The sequence below is a fragment of the Symphodus melops genome (assembly GCF_947650265.1).
Source record: "Symphodus melops genome assembly, chromosome: 17".
NCBI lineage: Eukaryota > Metazoa > Chordata > Actinopteri > Labriformes > Labridae > Symphodus > Symphodus melops.
Genome location: NC_136707.1, coordinates 21,862,284 through 21,881,030, shown reverse-complemented (window position 1 = coordinate 21,881,030; position 18,747 = coordinate 21,862,284). Strand labels below are relative to the sequence as shown.

At 43.3% G+C, this 18,747-nt stretch overlaps 4 protein-coding genes across 6 annotated transcripts; 2 read left to right on the top strand and 2 right to left on the bottom strand.

Annotated features, from left to right (window-relative positions):
* Positions 1-175: 175 nt before the first annotated feature.
* slc25a19 (solute carrier family 25 member 19) lies at positions 176-4,156 on the bottom strand. Of its 2 annotated transcripts, none has more exons than XM_079367050.1 (7): positions 3,995-4,156; positions 2,880-3,110; positions 2,513-2,668; positions 2,227-2,397; positions 1,944-2,124; positions 966-1,096; positions 176-886 (listed from the first exon to the last, which is right to left on the bottom strand). In XM_079367050.1, the coding sequence occupies exons 2-7, from the start codon at positions 3,009-3,011 to the stop codon at positions 671-673; spliced, it is 987 nt and encodes a 328-aa protein (XP_079223176.1). In that variant the 5' UTR covers positions 3,012-3,110; positions 3,995-4,156; the 3' UTR covers positions 176-670. The 2 variants fall into 2 exon arrangements, with proteins under 2 accessions (XP_079223176.1, XP_079223175.1); XM_079367049.1 differs by having other exon boundaries at positions 2,880-3,040.
* A 622-nt stretch (positions 4,157-4,778) lies between these two features.
* mif4gdb (MIF4G domain containing b) lies at positions 4,779-8,501 on the top strand. Its single transcript, XM_079365706.1, has 6 exons — positions 4,779-4,914; positions 5,654-5,760; positions 6,046-6,155; positions 6,405-6,557; positions 6,898-6,990; positions 7,167-8,501. The coding sequence occupies exons 2-6, from the start codon at positions 5,682-5,684 to the stop codon at positions 7,392-7,394; spliced, it is 663 nt and encodes a 220-aa protein (XP_079221832.1). The 5' UTR covers positions 4,779-4,914; positions 5,654-5,681; the 3' UTR covers positions 7,395-8,501.
* On the bottom strand, positions 8,377-10,532 carry mrps7 (mitochondrial ribosomal protein S7). The gene is made up of 5 exons (XM_079365705.1): positions 10,434-10,532; positions 9,322-9,513; positions 9,178-9,241; positions 8,937-9,104; positions 8,377-8,854 (listed from the first exon to the last, which is right to left on the bottom strand). The coding sequence occupies exons 1-5, from the start codon at positions 10,475-10,477 to the stop codon at positions 8,633-8,635; spliced, it is 690 nt and encodes a 229-aa protein (XP_079221831.1). The 5' UTR covers positions 10,478-10,532; the 3' UTR covers positions 8,377-8,632.
* A 120-nt stretch (positions 10,533-10,652) lies between these two features.
* Positions 10,653-18,704, top strand: gga3b (golgi associated, gamma adaptin ear containing, ARF binding protein 3b). 2 transcript variants are annotated; one of them, XM_079365703.1, is made up of 17 exons: positions 10,653-10,760; positions 11,839-11,923; positions 12,003-12,078; positions 12,163-12,261; positions 12,339-12,462; positions 12,539-12,642; positions 13,189-13,269; positions 13,368-13,505; positions 13,865-13,946; positions 14,023-14,148; positions 14,239-14,502; positions 14,787-14,869; positions 14,950-15,089; positions 15,165-15,451; positions 16,110-16,279; positions 16,773-16,883; positions 17,319-18,704. In XM_079365703.1, the coding sequence occupies exons 1-17, from the start codon at positions 10,721-10,723 to the stop codon at positions 17,427-17,429; spliced, it is 2,121 nt and encodes a 706-aa protein (XP_079221829.1). In that variant the 5' UTR covers positions 10,653-10,720; the 3' UTR covers positions 17,430-18,704. The 2 variants fall into 2 exon arrangements, with proteins under 2 accessions (XP_079221829.1, XP_079221828.1); XM_079365702.1 differs by having other exon boundaries at positions 12,003-12,261.
* The last annotated feature ends 43 nt before the right edge of the window (positions 18,705-18,747 follow it).

Here is an 18,747-nt window from a genome sequence, read left to right as displayed (position 1 = left end):
CGAGGGACATTTCCATGCTTTAGTCCACATCAGGACCTGAACCGACAACCCTCCTGTTCCCTACTCAAGACCCTTCAGCAGAGCATTTATCACTGACCACGTGACGTTATGACATCACAAACATGCATCATTCTTCATGTTCAAACACTGCACAGAGGTTCAGAGTCTTTATTTAAAAAAAAAGCTTTATTTAAAAAAAGGATGACCTGAAAGTTCCCTCAGCAGGACAGGAAGCTGTGCATTTGACCTCTGACACAATGGATCCTATGAAACCAACGATTACACTCAAATCAAAACTCTTCACTGCGTTTCTGTCTATACACATCAACACTAATCCTGATCCTCCTCCGCCTTTTATCTACTGAACGAAGCTCCAGGTAACGACATCAACTCGAAGCTTCAAAATGTGCAAAGACATCAAACGTATCATGACGTTTATCTCTCCAAAGCAAGCGACCCAAAAGCTCGACACTCAGAGGGAAACATTAAATAGTTTATAAAAGAAAAAAGAAAACAACAATACATCACGTGATGAGGTCATGTTTCACCATCTCTGGATGTAAACAAAGAGAAAAGAGCGTTGAGCAGGTTGATATGTGTGTGAGGAGGAAGTGAAGAATAAAGCGCCAGTCTGTTTTCTGATGTGCGTGATTGAGCCGCTCTTCATCCGTCATCTTTCCTCCGAGTCTTGAATGGAGTCTTTTGTTTCCTGACGCTCCCTGAGGTTACGCATGGCATTTAAGAAAAACTCATACCAGAAGAAAGTGAAGCCTGTGGACAGCGCCGCTTTCACCAGGCTGGGCGAGAGGCCCTTAAAGAAACCTCGGAGCCCCTCCTCTTTAGCGATCTGAAGCGTGCAGTCCACCAGGCCTCTGTAGCTCCGCACCTGCGCCGCAAAAAAACACACGAGAGAATGACACACGTGAACCTCTGAATACCATGAAAGATGAAGGGGAAGTGCCTACCTGTCCAAAGTGAGCTCTGGCGGCCTCGAAGCCGCCCACCTGCAGCCTCTTTTTGAAGAGGTCGAAGGGGTACGTGATGGTTTTGCTGATCACTCCGGCTCCGCTGCCACAGATCAGACTCCTCATGTTTCCTTGAAGCAGGGAATATGCACGCACAGATGCTTTAATACGTCACGTTTGTTAGCGGCGTGATGAATCAAAGCTGCACTCATGTGAACCGCAGATTGATTATAAAAGTGGAGTCAGTTTGAGTCTGTGAGAGTCCTGAAGCAGAGCTGCAGAGAAATGTAAAGAGGCGCTTCACTCTGAGGTGGAACCATCAGAGCGGCCGTGAGGTAAGCTAACCCAAGAGACATTCACTCCCGTCTACTGAACATCCAGTCTACACAGGAGCACGTTGTTAAGTGAATCATCTCTCCTGCTGTGAAAAGAGGCCGCTCTTCTTTTCATATCTTTAAGTGTTCACACAGAAAAGGTTTGAATTATTGATGCTTTATTGGCTTCTACTCTTGGCCTCTTTATTTCAGTGGATGATTGTAACAACAGTTGACTCTTTCTTCAGACCTGCAGTCATCAAAACATTCAGTTTTAAAGCAATGTGTTCATGCAAAACAAATGAAGAAACCCCCCCGCCTCAGTTTGTTGTTTATGTGGCACCATGATCCATCATCAGTGCAAACTGTGGGAAACTGGGGGCAACAGTCGGCTCGTGTTAAGCCGAAGCTCCGAAACTGGTCTGCAGGAGAATTTCTGTTGTGTGTTTGTAATGTTGATGTGCTACAGCAGGGGGTCACACTGACCTTTATATGTTATTAACAGATTTATTAAAGACCTCACAAGGCATCAAGGTGCAGTGATATATCAAATCCAGATTATGAAACATATCATGGAGCTGCATTAAGAGGAAGGTGCTGAGTAAATAGGATTTGAACTGTGGCCTTTGTGATCTGTTGCTCTTCTCATTTGACCTCCACTGACCTCCAGACTTCCCAGCGTCAGACGACGGAGTCAGAAGCTTTTTAAAGACGTTGTAGGAGAAGAACTGCAGCCCGGCGTACGGAAACACGGCCATCAGAGTGGGAACCAGGCCGCGGTAAAATGTGAGCACTCCCTCCGAGCGGCACATCGTGGACACGGCATGTCGCAGGTTTCTGTACACCTGAGGAGACGGGAGAGGCGGAGTCACACAGGGAGAAGATAGTCTGATAAAGTCACTGATAGAGAAGCTGGAGATCCTGACGGCTGCAGCGACAGCTCTTACCTTGGGTTCACCCTGAGCGGCAAAGCGTGTCCGCAGCGTGTCCAGAGGCTGGCACACCACTGTGGCAGAGCAGGCAGCCAGGCCGCCGCACACAAAGTGAACTCCAGCTGTCTGACTGTCGTACGGCGTCGTCTTGTGCACCGCTTCAGTCAGAAACTCAAAACTGGCAAACTGCAGATCACAGAGAAAAAAACAACAATTCCATCAATCTGGCTGTAACAGCTTATGATACTTTTAAAGGTTTATCTTTCGTTGATGTGCACTTTAATCTTCTCAGGACAAACACCTGCACGGCTCCAAAGCAGATGGAGAGCAGCTGTGCAGGGATGTGGCCCTTCCAGAAAGCAAAGAGGCCCTCCTCTGAATGAATGCAGCGGGACGCCTGAAGTAATCCCCGATACTTCCCCTCCGGTGTCCGTGAGGACACACGCTCAATCTGCAGCTGTGAGGACAAAAAAAACATACTGATACACGTGCACGAAGGAAACATCGTCTTCAACATTTTGTAAGTTAAATAAGCAGCTGATGATGAGTGTGATTTATTCCTACATGCATACAGTCTTGTGAAGGGTCTGTTTTCATCATATCTCCTTCATGCACACGTCACTGAAATCCGGGTGATTGCACAGTAAGAAACAAAAACACCTCTTCACCTGGAATCTGATTTTCAGCACGTCGAAGGGGCTGATGAGGGCTCGGGTCACCATCCCAGCAGCTGACCCGGCCAGGGCTGCTTCCTCCGGGGAGTGGGCAGCACCCCGAGCCGAAGGGTCAAAGCCCACCATGTCTCCACAGCCTCAGAGTCCTGTCAGTGCTGCAGAAAGACACGAGGAGACGCTAGTTCAGTTGTTACCTCCAGCTCTGGTTTCTCTCCCTCTCTGCTCCTGAAATACACACACACATGCACAAACAGGACCGTGTGGAGAACGAGGACATGACAGATGTCAGAATGGGGTGCTTACACGCTGCTACACAGGGAGCACGCCAGAGCTGTTGGAGGTCTGATGACATGCTCAAGGGCACCTCGGCAGTACTTGGGAGGTTTTCAGTGTTCTTAATGTTTTTGGTGCATGTTTTGATTTAATATTTTTTTTTAATAAAGAGGAGAGAATTATTTTTCTCTAAATCAAACATACATGAGAAACAGAAGAATGATGCTGAAGCACATGGTGTTTGCTGGTTAAATATCTTGCAGAGATGGTTTTATATCTTCAAGCTAAAGAGGCTGAAATATAAAATTATTCAGGAGGAGCTGTGAAGTGCAGGGTGACAACTTGTTGCTGTGTTTTACATTTTGTATAACAAAAAAGGATAAAAGAAGAGCGATGGATCAGCCCTGTTTGTGGTGTTTCATCTGATGTTCTGTATTTAAATTATTTCCTGATAAATCCTGATTATCAAGCATTTAACATATTTATTTACCTTTATTTATGCTCGACGAATCATTGAGGGTAGGCCCTCATTTACAATGATGTCAAGAGTACAAATAAAAAAAGACTTTAAAAAATAAACAAACATAGAAATACATAAAATATATGACAAGATTTTTGTTATATATAAAATTAAATTTTCAGCAGGCTCATATTCATATATATGCGAGAACAAAACAAAGTAATGACAGAAAAACAACAGTCATACATATACCCATGTTATGAGTTTATGATCACAACATGTAAAGGACACGCGTGGGACCTTGGGACTAGCTATGCTAAGCTAACAACAAACATGGAGCGGCTATGTTACTCTGTAGAGGTGCAAAGACACTTACCTTATTCAATAAATCCTTCATAAATAAAACTACTGCAACAGCACTGACTACAAAACACAGGAGAACATATACAGGGCAACCACAGCTCCCTGCTGCACGCCCAAAATACCGCAAGTATTACTTCCGGGCAACAACAAGTGAGGTATTTACTTGGTGTCGGAATAATCGGATAAATGAGAATCAGCTTGAAGAAGCTCACATAAACGCCCCCTTAAGTCGAAATAATTCAATAATGGGCAGCGAGTCATTGAAATATCATGGATGAATTTACACATTTAAAACTCGATTATAAATCTAAAAAAAAATAGAAACTCCGAGAATCCAATGAGCATTTGAATGCAGCAGTGGTACTCCGCCTCCCAAAGACGAAAAAGGCAACAAGATACATAAATGCCTCACAATAACACGTCGTCATTCGGCGTTTTCTGACCAAAAAGTTCTCGGGGCCTTTTGAATAGGAATTATCCACAAGAGAGATGAAAGAGGGAGGGTTCCAATAGTTCCTAGAACTATGAAAAAGTTCCTGCGGTCCGAAAATGCCAATGGCATTAGCCAGTCATCAATATAATGCTGACTTCAATTAGCTTTTTTGCTTTAGTTTGTTTTATGTGCTTTATTTATTGTGTGCTGTCTTGTAAATGTTTGTTTGTATGGTGTCGGTGCAAGACAAATTCCTCCCGGGGGCAATAAAGGTTAATTCAGTACGGTCAGCTCGGGTGTGACGTCATTCCCAGCTCAGAGAGAGGTAAACGGAACGTACCGTTACTTACTCTGCAGGGAGTTCTCTTGTCTCATTACTTAGGCTTTGACAATCTACACAGAGTAGCGTCCTCTTACCTTTCCTCGAGCGGTTTAAATCGCCCAAATGTGAAGATTTGACTCATAATTCAGACACATTTTCGCTGAATTATTTTCCTGGTGTAAGTAATTGCCTTATTGACTTATCTTACAAATATTTCTGCCGGTCATTTACTTAGTTTTTGCCCCGTAGTTGGAAGGTAAAGGTTGGTTGGCTGTAAAACTTCACGTTAAGCTAGCTGTCGTTTTAACGTTGACGCTTCCCTTTTTAACGTTGGCGCGTGCATCATGTAAAAGCCGCGTGGCTGATGTTTTTTTTTTTTTTTTTAAAGAGACATTAAAATAAAAACCGGTTCATTTTGTTTTGAATCTGTTGATTTGGGGTACCAGGTGACTCAGGGGTGTGTCCAGACTGATTTGACTGTGTTGAAGATTTATTTCCACATTTATTTACTCTTTCTGTCCCCATTAAATGAGCATTTAGTAGATTTAAAAGTGGAATTTAAACGTATTTCTGAACCGAATACACATACAACTGAGAGTGTAATAAGATGAAATATACTTCACTTACACATAAAAGAAAGCTTTCAGATTTCCAAAATAGCTGATTTTCACTTAAAAGACCCGCCTAAGTAGCCAATCATAGTTTTGGATTTTGGGAGGCCACGCCCCTGGTGTGACCTGGTGGTGGACCCAAGTATCCACATGTAATCCCTCAGTGAAAGAGCAGTCAGTTTGATGACAGCACAGGATTTTGTGCTCATTGTTGTCACACAGATCGTCCTGTGCTGTCTGTCTGTGTTTGTGAAGCAGAGCCGTGTTTGTGGGAAGCTGTAATAACATTCATCCTTATCTTCACAGTGGGACTCTGGTGCTGTTACCATCTCTAATGGAGAACTCCTCTGATGACTACAGGATCCAGGCCTTTGACCTGGACACACAGATGCTGCTGAAGACAGCCTTGAAAGGTGTGCATGTTAGCGATGGCATAATTTGAATATTTCGAAGTAGAGTCGTGTGAGATCCTCCAGATTGCATTCAGCACAGCCCATGTTCGCTGTTCTCTGTAAATGTAGACATTGTATTTACATGGTGGATGTCCCTCCTCGATCTTTTCGACAAAGCAGGGTGATAAGTTGCACGTCCACGTTTTCATGTTTTTCATTTAATTTCAGTTTTATGTTGATGTAGCAAACAACAATTATTCCTTTAAACACAGGATTACCGTAAAGATGCGTTTACATTTATTGCAGATCCGAGTTCGGTCAACCTGGAGAAGGTGTCCAACGTCATCATGGATCAGTCGTTAAAGGACCAGGTGTTCAGCAAAGAGGCCGGGCGCATCTGCTACACCATCGTTCAGGTGCGTGTCAGTGTTCACTTTACGGGGAGCTGCTCGTTGGTCCAGACTGTGAGCACCAGTGCAACAGAAGGATTTAAGAAACCAGAGCAGGACCTAAACATGTCATTTAAGTCTTTGAAACCAAAACCTTAATCCTCTTACCCCATCCATGCCTAACAGGTAGAGTGAACTTGAGCCGACTCACCTGCTCTACTTCGTTTGACTTTATTTGTCCGTGCTCGACCTTCACCCTGACCTCTCTTTGAGCAGGCCGAGGCCAAGCAGAACGGCTGCGTGTTCAGGAGGAACCTGTTGAACCGGCTCCAGCAGGAGTTCAAGGAGCGCGAGGAGACTCGGGGGCGCTCGCTGCAGGAGTGGGTGTGCTTCGTCACGTTCATCTGTAACATCTATGACTACCTCAAGGTCAGTGCCTGCTGTTTCCTGTCAGGAGATTTCAAACTTCAGCATGTCATGGCCAAGATACTGAAGAGCTTGAATGTTATTTTAGATTCTTTTACATTCACTTTTTAAAATCGCGAACACTGTGCAGCTTAACTGAAACACCTTGTTTTTAAACTGCAGTTAAATAAGTGTAAGATTTGTGTGTTTGGGACATTAAACCTGGAAGGTCACTGTCACCAGCTGCAGTCTAGCTCAGCCTCCATCCTCGTTCACAGCTCAGCAGCTTGACTCTCTGATGATGGTCGTCACGGTTACCTCCCAGTATGAATCATGCTTCTCTCTGATACGTCTTCACATTCAGGTGAACAACATGCCGATGGTGGCTCTGGTCCATCCTGTGTATGACTGTCTGATGAGGCTGGCCCAGCCTGACGCTCTCATGAATGAAGAAGAGGTGAACAACAGAGCACATCTTTTTCTTTTCATTTATTACATTCCTGTTTGGTAAAATACTCCGACTCCTCTCCAGCACTCCCCGCTCCATCCCCCAAACGTTTGACCACTGTGACGTTGAAATGATCGATCATCTTCGTTGATATGATATTCAGTAGTTTCCCTCTGATCGTGCAGGTGGACTGCCTCGTGTTGCAGCTGCATCGCATCGGAGAGCAGCTGGAGAAGATGAACACCCCGCGCATGGACGAGCTGTTCTTCCTGCTGCGAGACGGCTTCCTGCTTCAAGAGGGCCTCAGCTCCATGGCTCGCCTGCTGCTGCTCGAGATCCTGGAGTTCAGGGCCGGAGGCTGGCTGCTCAGCAGCACCGCCCACAAGTACTACTACAGCGAAATCGCAGACTAGCATGTGCTGAGTGGATGTTTGACAGGTGCGTTAGCCCACCGTGGATACCTCCTCTCCTGATTAGCAAACCAGCAATTTAAAGACGGACATCCTCCAGAAGGGTCAGTGAAGGGTTCTGAGGAGCTGGCCGGAGCGTTCCCTGCGTTCGATAAGTTCACGGTGCCGTGGATGTGGATTGTGCAATAGTTGACCCAGAGTTGAAGTTCTGTTTACGAGGTTTAGCCACATTCAGGTGTTCTTTGTTTGAACGTTTGCTGACAGCTGAAAAAGCTGAAGATGTTTTTTTTTTATTTAGTTTTAAATTATCTCGCAGGCATTCCTTTTGGGAGAAAACATTTCAAAGTCTGTTTAAGTTTCGGAGCAGACGTTCCGGTCAGACAGGCGGGTTGGATCTTTGCTTTTATTGTTGTGTGACCAACTTTTTCATTTAATTCCAAATCACTATTTGACCTCTTTTGTTGAATATTTTAGACTAGTATTAACATTTTACAAAAGCTTTGAAATACTTTTTCCAGTTGGATTTCTGCGTTGTTGGTTTAGTCAGAAACATTTTGTCCCGAGTCAGCGATCTTTATTTTATTGATTTTGTTTCAGATATTAAAAAAATGAATGAGTCAGACTGACAGTTTTCCTCTTTAACATAAAAGACGAACACAACGAGAGCAGGAGATTTGACCTCGTGTTCGTTTCTCGCCACAGTCGCTGGAGGACGGCTGATTTCCGTTTCACCAGCACTCCACACGTGTTGATAATCTGAGCGAGCAGCCGCAGAATCAGACCGACTGAAATGTTTAAAAACAAAGCTTGTGACCGTTGAATGTAAATATGCTTTATATCAAAATGGCACGTTAGAAATAACAAGAAGGCCGAGTCTCTTCACGCTGTATGAAACAGATCGTCACGAGGACGACGTTTGAAGACACTAAAGTTTAGATGCTGTCGACACTAATATTCCCTACAGGTCACAGAGCCGACTGAAACATGTGTTTATATTTTTTATTAACTTGTTGGAACATTTTTACATTTCTCAATTCCATTTTTTAAGGTTGGCTTTTACTTCAGATCTAAATGTATTTGTTGGAATAAATTCTAGAAGTTTTTCCTTCACACAGTTTGATGTTTTATTTTGTTGAAATGAAAAATGCCGTCGTGCTTCACGTCACCGTTGATCAAAAGTCCCGACAGTGTGGCGCTCCTCACACTGTTCACTATTTACACACGTGTCCCTCACTGTCACTCTACCACCAGCGGTAGTGGGCGTACGCTCTGTTGGATTCGGCCATCTTGTGCAGCTCAATCTTCTTCTTGATGACGTTGCCCTCCTTCACAAAGGCGGCCAACAGTTCCTGGGAGAGTTTCTCGTACATGTGCGTGCGTCTGTGCCGGTTCTCCCTGCACTCCGTGATCATCCACTTCATGGCGAGGAAGCGCTTCCGGTTTTCCGAAAGAGGGATGGGCACCTGCGACGACATAGACGGTGATCAGACTTCATCGTTTGAAAGTTGGCTGCCACAGATTGTCCTGATCTGCTTCTTCACTGACCTGGTAATACTTTCCACCTTTCTGAATGCTGGCCAGCCCGACGACGGGCTTACAGTTGTCGAGAGCTTGGTTGAAAATGGCGTAGGGGTTGCACTCGATCGCCTCCTTCTTCCCCGCCGGTGCTTTGTGGTACTTCTCCACCTGTTTCCTCTTGATGTGCTCCAGAGTCTAGAAGAAAGAGGACACACTGCTCAGTCTCTGAACTTCTCTTTGAGAGTGAAAACTGTTTTTCTTCTCTTACGTCTGTTAAGATCTCTCTGGCCATGACCTTGTTTCCATGTTTCATGACCATGTTGATGAATTTACTGCAAAGAAAAACAAAAAGTCATAACCTGAGGCTTGAAGAGTGCCTCTCTCTCTGGTGGTGGCCTGATGTGGTTCTTACCTGAGGACTGGGTCGTTGAAGACCGAGCTGGTCACTCCACTGGTCGCTGCCTTGATGGGTCTGACCACTTTGAGCTCCCGCTGCTCCTTCTCCTCGGCGCTCAGCTCCGTCTCCGGCCTGCTGTACGCCTCCTTCCTGACCTCTGGCTCCAGATAGTACGGGTTGTATCTGCTCCATCTCACCAGGAACACTCTGCACACACATAAACACCACAGCTCAGTTTTTATATAACCAGAAATGTAACCTGTGAAAGGATGATTGATTGATTGATTGATTGATATTGAGACTGTGTGGTAGTTCTTCATACCTCTCCTTCGTAAATGATTTTTTCTTTTTTTTTTTTAGACCTAGGGCGGTTATTTTATATTATCAATCATGAAAATAAAGACATCACTTTTAGACGATTGGTTTCAAAAAACGATTCACGTGTTGGAGACTAGTTCAGTAAAACTGTTAATTATCTCCTTTGAAAGTTTCTGTTTTTCTGTTTTATATTTTTAGTTTTTAACCCTGGATGCTTGTAAAGTGTCCTTATGTTTTTTGAAAGTCGCCCATAAACAATGTATTATTATTATTATGATTAATATTACTATTATTATTAATAACCGTGTTTCATCAGAGAGCAGAGTGTCAAAGAGGAAAGATCATTTTCAAATAAATCAAATGTCTGACCGACAGATACAAAGACAGTGCAGTCATATTTAATATTTAACAATTTAATACATTTAAATGAATCATTGTTATTCAATTTGAACTTTTAAAATGACGTTTCATATATATTTTTGTATTTTTTCATTTAGAAATATAAAAAGAAACACCAGGGGAAAAAAACATAAAATAAATGAGGAATATTCTCTTAAATTGTAATATTACATTCTTCTGTTATCATAAAACTTTAATCAAGATATTTTAAACATAAAATAATGCATGATAACAGCCGCAAGTTAATAAATTCATGTTGGTTGACCGGAGCCTTTTCAAGTCCTTTTATTCTTATTTATGTTAAATGTGCTCTAAAGCACATTATGACATTTATATGAAATAAACAGTAAACACCGCTGATTTATTATTGGAGGCTGTTTAAAAATAAAACGATATAAAATGATATTTACCTTGGTGTCCAAGGTTTGAGTAATCCTGAGATGGAGGCAGCCATCTTAAAAATGTGAGCGTCAGTCAGGACCCCAGTTTGTGTCTCTCACAGATGCCTTTAAAAAAATGTTTATTTATTTATTTTCTACATCATAATCGTGTGTTTCTGAATCTTAAATATTTTTATTACAATAGTAATATATATTTTCAGAATGTTAAAAAGTCTGTTTATTTTGTTATTTTTTTCTGACTCATAATTCCGTACTATCGCGTTAGTCTACTAACATCTCGCGATGTTTTATGTGCTATGGCGTACCAGGTAGGGGAGTCGCTTGAATCCTGGCTCAGTGAGTGATTTTAATTTTTTTTGAATTAAATAACGTGATTAATTAGCTAGGTGGTTTTTTTCAGGGCTGTAAATCCACTAGTGTCGACGCTGTCAGCGAGATTTGAAAGTGATTTACAGGTGACAGAGTCCTGAGTGAGAGCAGGATGGGTGGAGAGTGTGTGTGGATCATATTTACCTCTGACAGCTGTGTGTGTGTGTGTGCAGTGATTGTCTGTGGAGCTTATTGGACACACTGAATGATGACTGAGCTGCTACAAAGAGGAAGAGTGATGACAGTAAATGTATTGTTCAGACTCAATGGGAGCCATATTTATCTGTGTGTGTGTGTGTGTGTGTGTGTGTGTTTGTGTTTGTGTTTGTGTTATTGCCATGTAGGGGAGAACAGGGCATTTGAAACAAAAGGGGTAATTGTCTAAGAAAAGAGCAAATGACAAACAAGATGGAAGAATGAAACTCATCAGTCTGTCACATCCATTTCTACCTGACAAATAAAAAAACAGTTTTTATCTCTTTAACTCATTATGATGTAAAATGTTTACATAAGTTTGAACTGTATTTGCATGAACTGTGATTTCATTTCAAACCTTTATTTTCAGCTTTGGAAATCATTTAGTTTTCTTTTTTTTTAAATTCTTTTTATTTGAGAGTCGAGAAAAAAACAAACAACAGTATTTCATGTCGGTACAAGAATAAACACTTTACACATATATAGAGGATATACTTGAAGGTAATAACCTGAAACTGTGTTTTTGTTAGTTTATCAAACAACAAGAACAAAGAGTGGGTCTAAGGAAGAAATAAAAATAAAAAGAGGGGTGATGAAAGTAAGCCGAGCAGGAAAATAAAACAGAGATACATAATGGGCTTTTGTTGACTCTAACAGTGTTTATGTGTTTGTGTTGTTCACCATCTGCTTATGGTTTGAAATGAAGATTAAAGTACACTCGTACTCTCTCACTTCCTACATTACATCTGTGTCTGTCGAGTTTTCACTTCCGACCACCTGCTGGACCTGTCAGTGTTTACAGTGCACAGCTACATGTAGCACAGTCAGTGTGAATGTTTGTCTCCTGCAGATAAAGCCACCCATCCAACAAACCGACAGGAGGACTGGGAGTACATCATCGGCTTCTGTGATCAGATCAACAAGGAACTGGAAGGGTGAGTTGGTGAAATATGTCCAAATATTCCTCACAGATGTTGGGTCATGTTCCTCAGTGTGCATTGTTTCCTCCTGCAGTCCTCAGATAGCGGTCCATCTGCTCGTCAGTAAAATCCAATCTCTGCAGGAATGGGAAGCGCTTCAGGCTCTGACAGTAAGAGCGTCTCAGACAGGAACCTTCTCCTCCTCCTGGACTGGAGCGAACACTTTGGATTCATCGTCATGGTTTTGTGTGCAGGTGTTGGAGGCGTGCATGAAGAACTGTGGGAGAAGGTTTCATAACGAAGTCGGGAAGTACAGGTTCTTGAACGAACTGATAAAAGTGGTGTCTCCATTGGTGAGCAGGGTTCACTATCATTTATTCAGTGTCACGGAGTATTCAGCCTGTGTTTGATAATCACTTCCTGTTTCCAGTACATGGGCGACATCGCAGCTGAGAAGGTGAAGTTGAAGATCGTGGAGATGTTGTACAGCTGGACTGTTGCTTTTCCAAACGAAGTGAAGATCCGTGAAGCGTACCAGACGCTGAGGCAGCAGGGTGCGTAGAGATGACGAGACGTTTCGACCAAAGTCTTTGATCAAAGTAATAATTCAGTCCTCACTCGTTTCATCAGGCCTCGTTAAATCTGACCCCGAGTTACCGCTGGACAGGACGCTGATTCCTTCTCCTCCAACTCGACCGAGACACCCGGTGTTTGACAACGAGGACATGGGCAAGGTGAGAGAGGAGCGGGAGAATCAGTCTGTGATATTATGTCATGTTACCTCTTTATTCAGTTTTCTCAATGTTTCAAATGATGCTTGACGTCACCAGAGCCCAAAAATGTTGATTTTACTCCAGTTAACAGTTCAGAAAATAAAATGTAGAAACAGGAACCAGCAGCCTGTGGATTGATGAAAATGGACCGATAGAATTGATCAGTTTTTAACATATTGATTTTCTGTCAGTTGACTGATGGTTGCAGCAACAGTTTAGACTTGAACCCCAAAAAATGAAGTTCTGTTCCTGGTGAGACATTTTTTTCTGATTAAACAGAAGAACTGATGTTAAAGAGTTTGTGTGTGTGCGCGCGTGTGCGTGTGTGTGTGTGTGTGTGTGTGTGTGTGTGTGTGTGTGTGTGTGTGTGTGTGTGTGTGTGTGTGTGTGTGTGTGTGTGTGTGTGTGTGTGTGTGTGTGTGTGTGTGTGTGTGTGTGTGTGTGTGTGTGTGTGTGTGTGTGTGTGTGTGTGTGTGTGTGTGTGTGTGTGTGTGTATGTGTGTTCAGCTGCTTGCTGAGCTCCTCCGAAGTAAAAATCCAGAAGATCTGCAGGAAGCCAACAGATTGATCAAGAACATGGTGAAAGAGGTAACTGAGGTTTATTTATTTTAAGATTCTCCTTCATGCCTCACATGAACATTTTGATGTTCAGTATGAAGCATGTTTTTGTTTGTTTGTTTTTTCAGGATGAGGCTCGAGTGCAGAAGGTCACAAAGCGGATACACACGCTGGAGGAGGTGAACATCAACGTGAAGCTGCTGACAGAGATGCTGACTCACTACAATAAAGACAGCTCGTCAGACTCCGACAGGGAAATCATTAAGGTGTGTTTTCTTGCACACACACACACACACACACACACACACACACACACACTCTTAGAAATGAGATGGCAAACTTGAAGCAGCTCTTTGACCTACAACAAACAAACCGATAAAGTGTGTAAACGTGGACGCCCTGTGCACGGGTCTGTCAGTCCTTCAGTCTTGGCGCAGGTGATGGCGGTAAACATCTCGACAGCCAATGAGAAGATTCACCGCACACAAGAAGGCTGAACGTAGACGTTCAGTATTTAAAGGGATATTTTGGGGGTGATGTTCACATCCTGATATTTATTTCAGTAAACGTAACGAAGCACAGCTGGATTGAAACTCTTCAGCGCCTGCTCTTTTCTTCCTCTCAGGAACTCTACGAGCGCTGTGACAAGCTGAGGCGCTCCGCTTTCAAAATGGCCACAGAGTCGGAGGACAATGACGCCAATTTAGGTTTGCTCCTTTCTTCATGCTAACAAGCAATGTCTCCACATTTGAGTACGTTTTCGTAACCCCGTCGACCCTTCAGGTGACATCCTGCAGGCCAGCGACGATCTCTCCAGAGTCATCAACTCTTACAAGAAGATAGTCGAGGGGCAGCCGATCAATGGTGACAGGGAGGAACCTCCGTCGACAGCTGCTCAGAGCGACAGTGGTGAGAGAGACTGTTGTTGAATGTGTCTCTAAAATGAGACGTCTTTGTGCTCGAGATCAAACGAAGAGTTTAGCCTTCTTTTCCTCTCAGACGCCACAGATACGCTGATCGACCTCGCCGGCCTCGACACGCCCAGCCCTCCCCAACCTGTCCCTCCTCCTTCTTTCTCAAACGCCATCCCCATCAATCCCACGGAGTCCCCCATCCCCATCCCCATCCCCATCCCCGTCCTCCCGCCTCCTCCCAAACGCCTGCTCGGCGCCATCGACAGTCAGAACAACAGCCCGAGTCGCCCGTCGCTCAACAAGGCCTCCGCTGCGCTGTCTCTGCTGGATGACGAGCTGCTGTCTTTAGGTAGAGCGTGACTCACTTCACTTCATGACTCAGCAGGTCCAAGGAACTGTTCGACCTTTTAAGACCAGAAATAGTCTGTATTATAACACCTGTAAGATGTTGAGTAGTTGTTTTTAAGCTCTGTTGTAAGATGGATTCAGCTAAGGAACATAAATGACATTTTATTTGCTGCTAGGTTGATTTAATAACATCAGGCAGAGCTAGGCTAAGCTAACTGGTAAGCTAGCTGCTGACCGAATTAATTCTCTCCTCTTGCCTTCTGAATATCTGCACCTTTCTTTTAGGGCTGAACGACCCCCCTACCTCTACCAGCAGCCAATCAAAGCCATCGTTGAAGGAGCTGTCCAATCAGTGGACTTCCCTGCAGGTTTATAGAAAACGACATTCTTTCTGTTTGGTGTGCGATGCCAGAGGATAAATCATCTCGTCCCCTCTTGTCCTCTGCAGGCTCCGGCTTCAGGTGTGGATTTCTTTGGGAGTGGGACATGTTTGGGTCCAGCGGTGCCCCCTGCTGAACCAGCTGCTGCCACAAATAGTCTCCAGAACCTGCAGGACCTGGCCATGCTGGGCTTTTCAGAACACAAGAGGTACAGGGACTTCGGCTGTTCCTTGAATTTTGAATAACATTAAACACTATTTATTTTGCATTTTGTCCTCGTCAGTTTGTCCAGCCACATGATGAGCAGAGGAAGCAGCTTCGGATCGCCTGCAGCAGTGCCCCCCCTCCTTCCTGTGCAGGGCTGTCCCTCTTCACCCTCTCTCCTTCGGAGTGTGATGCCTGGCTCTCCCGCTATGTCGTACACGAAGGCTCAGAGTCTGGGTTCAGCCCCGGGCAGCCCGCTGATCCGCTCCCTGTCCCCCTGCCATCCTCCCTTCCAGGGCAGCCCGGCCAGAGCCGCAGACGTCTCTCTGAGCGGCGTGCACGTCCCCCTGGAGGCGATCAGACCGAGTGAGCGTACAAGTTCAGAACAGGCTTGATCAACGTCGATGTCTGTCTGTGCATGGAAATGTTCTCTGTCAGAGTTGTTTTGAATTTGAAGACAGGCACACTTCATTCTACTTAGTGAGGCTCTCGAGAAGTCATGCTGCTTGAGTTATTGCGCCAGCAGGGGTCTGTATTTGTATAAACGCCTAACAAATGAAAGAAAGCTTCGAAACTCTTCTTATGAATTAAAAATGAATGCTTTTTTTTTTTGCTTCTTTTACCAGTTGTCATTCTCTGCCTTTAAGAGCAATAAGTGAGGATATTTAGTTTCCAATTGGTAGAATTAAGAGACATATTGTATACTATGAAAAAAAAAAAAAGTAAAAGTGGAGCCAAACAGTGGGGAAAAAAATATATTTAATGTGTTTCTTGAGCTGTATTTACTAAAGGAATTTACCAACCCATCATTATATCTTAACTGTACATATGAAAGATTATCTTCAGGACATCTTTGAAAAGGAATGGATGCTTTATGGATGTTTTAAAAGGATTTAGATGGAGAAAAGGAGGAGGCCGAGGAATGCGCTGTGAAGTACCCCATTAGCAGCTTTAGCTTGGGGTGAAGATGTGTTGTTGATTTTTACTGAGAAGGTTCTAACACCTGTGTCCTGTCCATCATCAGGTAAAGTGCTGCCCGTGACGGCCTACGACAAGGACGGCGTTCGAATGCTCCTGAACTTCGCCTCTGACTGCCCCCCCGGCAGGCCTGACGTGTTAGTGATGGTGGTGTCCATGCTCAATACAGCGCCACATCCTGTTCACAATGTGGTACTGCAGGCTGCCGTTCCTAAGGTAGACGCATATGTCAGCTCACTCATGTTTGTTTGTTCTTCTATGTTTTTCTTTTTGGGGGAGGGTGTTTTGCTCTCCGCAGAAGAACAGGGCTTTTTTGGGCATTTTCTTGTATAGATAAGGATTAACATTTTTTGATTGACAGGCTTTTATGGTGGATTTAGTTTAGTACCTTTCCTTTATTTTTCAAAGAGTCTGTGCTCGACTTCTCTTCAGTAATGAAAGTGACATGGAATCATTACTGCTGTAATGTGCTGCTATTAAAACAAAAGTCTGATTTTTTTTTTTGTCACATGCCAGGAGACAGACTGTATTTACTTACAGATGACTGATCCCTGTAATCCGTCCTCCTCCTTTATTTCAGCATGAGTTGATGTGTGGTGCGTTTCTTCGCCACACCCTCTCTAACTAAACTCTGTCTCTCACAGAAATGACGAAGAAGTTGTGACTTTATAAACGCACTCTGCTCACTCTCCCTTTAATCGTCCTGCAGGCCATGAAGGTGAAGCTGCAGCCTCCATCAGGAACAGAACTGGCTCCTTTTAACCCCATCCTCCCTCCAGCCTCCATCACACAGATCATGTTTCTGGCTAACCCGACAAAGGTAGATTATACAGTAACACCTGCACAAAACAAACACCAGGGCTGGGGCCTCAGAACAATCTGAATACAGGTGCAATTATGGAGATATTTTAAGAATACTTAAACACATGTTAATTACTGATACGAGAAGATTTTTTCTTATTTGTTGAGTTTTGGTGAAGTGAGTCTGCAGAGGTTACAGTCTGCAGGATCAGTAATGGACAATAATGGAGACTTTATCTTATTGGATAGTAATGCACATTCTGATCTCTCAGGTGCTGAAGGTCTGTGATACTTTTTTGACGTTGCATCGTTCAAAATACGTCAAATGAACCCACAAAATACATCATGTAGCAATAGCATATCGAAACCGTATAATTGTGGTAATAGACTGTTGTTGAGCGTTCGCAGTTTGGATGAGGTGACGATGACGTGGTTTGCGTGTGCGTCTCCACAGGAGAAGGTTCGTCTGCGCTACAAGCTGGACTTCACACTCGGAGAGCGACCGTGCAACGAGGTGGGAGAGATCGACCAGTTCCCCCCTCAGGAGCTGTGGGGTCGTCTATAGCAGCGTGTGGGCTGCAGGGATGGTTCTTACTTCATGAAGGGGTGTTGTGTTTGTTGACATCCATCCCTGAGGGGAGCACTCGACCTTTCAGCTTCACATTCCTTCTCGATGTTTGTTTTTAGCTAAAGCTAACACACTGAAGATACACGCCGGGACGTTTACGGGTCAATGCAAGAGATTAATATTCTTCTAGATTAAACTGTAAGGCATTAGAGAAGCATAGCAGAGACTTGTAAGATAAAGTTACCTCTAATTTAAAATGAACTAACCTCAAAGCTAACAGAGTTTAAGAGAGAACAAAAGTGCTTTTATTTATTCCTCCAGTTGGAATAATTAAAGAAAATACTTGAATAGAAGTTGAGGAAAAGCATCTTGTCATAGTCTGGAGGAAACTTTAGTTATAAATAAAAGTGAAGTCAGGATTCTCGTCGAAACATGTTTGACTTTTTATGTTTATTATTTAAGCCATTGAGATTTTTGTATGTATTTGCATTCCTTTTGGTAAAGTAAGCAATGTTAAATTGTGTTGTAAAGTACGGAAGCCCCAAGGAACAAAAGATAAAACAAGAGAACAGCAGGAATAAAACAGGAAGTATCATCATGCATTTAAACAAAAACAGTGCGTCTTATTTTTTTTTATATTTTACGTTTTTTCACCAAGAACCTTCAGATCTCGACTGTTTGTCTTTAACCCAAACTAATCCAACGAGATTTTATTAAACAACTGAGTCATTATTGGAAACCTGTGTAATCTAGTTGAAGGATTTATGTCCTCTTTGGGCTTCAGTAGAAAAGACAACACTTTTTTTGTTCAACACGTGCCGTCACAACTTCAGCTGCTGAGTCGAAGTTTTATTTGATATGATTTTTGTTTTTGCTGTAAACGAAGGCAGATTTCTTTCGAGCAGTTTCTATTTGTATTTTAAGATGTTCACTCTTCTAACAGTGTCAGTATTCATCTCTTCTTTATTTTCTGTTTGTACTTCAGTGCATCACTGAATCTTCCAAAATGTGAACAGAGAAGATTGAGATTTAAAAGTTGATAGCTTGAGAGGGGAGTCTGCGAGGACACCGACGTGATCGTCCCTTAAATCTCGTGGTCGTTGATCCGTGGTGACGTGGGCTGCGTATGTACAAAGAATAACGTCATGTACCTATCGCTCATTGTGACAAGTTATGTGAACTTGTGACGTGTGGATTTGTGGAGAGTGTACATACTGTAAGATGTTACATGTGTTCGCTGCTTTAAAAGAAATAAATGGTTCTGTAAATGGACCTTTGATGTTCTGATTTCTTATCATATAAAGTTGAATGAAAA

Coding starts and splice junctions, on each gene's coding strand:
- slc25a19 (XM_079367050.1), bottom strand. CDS start 3,011: ATGGTGGGCTTTGACCCTTCGGCTCGGGGTGCTGCCCACTCCCCGGAG. Junction 2,669..2,879: donor TGCTGAAAATCAGATTCCAG/GTGAAGAGGTGT, acceptor TTGTCCTCACAG/CTGCAGATTGAGCGTGTGTC. Junction 2,125..2,226: donor CCGCTCAGGGTGAACCCAAG/GTAAGAGCTGTC, acceptor CCGTCTCCTCAG/GTGTACAGAAACCTGCGACA.
- mrps7 (XM_079365705.1), bottom strand. CDS start 10,477: ATGGCTGCCTCCATCTCAGGATTACTCAAACCTTGGACACCAAG. Junction 9,242..9,321: donor TTCAACGACCCAGTCCTCAG/GTAAGAACCACA, acceptor TTTTCTTTGCAG/TAAATTCATCAACATGGTCA. Junction 9,105..9,177: donor CCAGAGAGATCTTAACAGAC/GTAAGAGAAGAA, acceptor TCTTTCTTCTAG/ACTCTGGAGCACATCAAGAG.
- gga3b (XM_079365702.1), top strand. CDS start 10,721: ATGGCGTACCAGGTAGGGGAGTCGCTTGAATCCTGGCTCA. Junction 13,506..13,864: donor CCGACAGGGAAATCATTAAG/GTGTGTTTTCTT, acceptor TCTTCCTCTCAG/GAACTCTACGAGCGCTGTGA. Junction 15,090..15,164: donor GGCTTTTCAGAACACAAGAG/GTACAGGGACTT, acceptor TGTCCTCGTCAG/TTTGTCCAGCCACATGATGA.
- mif4gdb (XM_079365706.1), top strand. CDS start 5,682: ATGGAGAACTCCTCTGATGACTACAGGATCCAGGCCTTTGACCTGGAC. Junction 5,761..6,045: donor GCTGAAGACAGCCTTGAAAG/GTGTGCATGTTA, acceptor CATTTATTGCAG/ATCCGAGTTCGGTCAACCTG. Junction 6,156..6,404: donor TCTGCTACACCATCGTTCAG/GTGCGTGTCAGT, acceptor CTCTTTGAGCAG/GCCGAGGCCAAGCAGAACGG.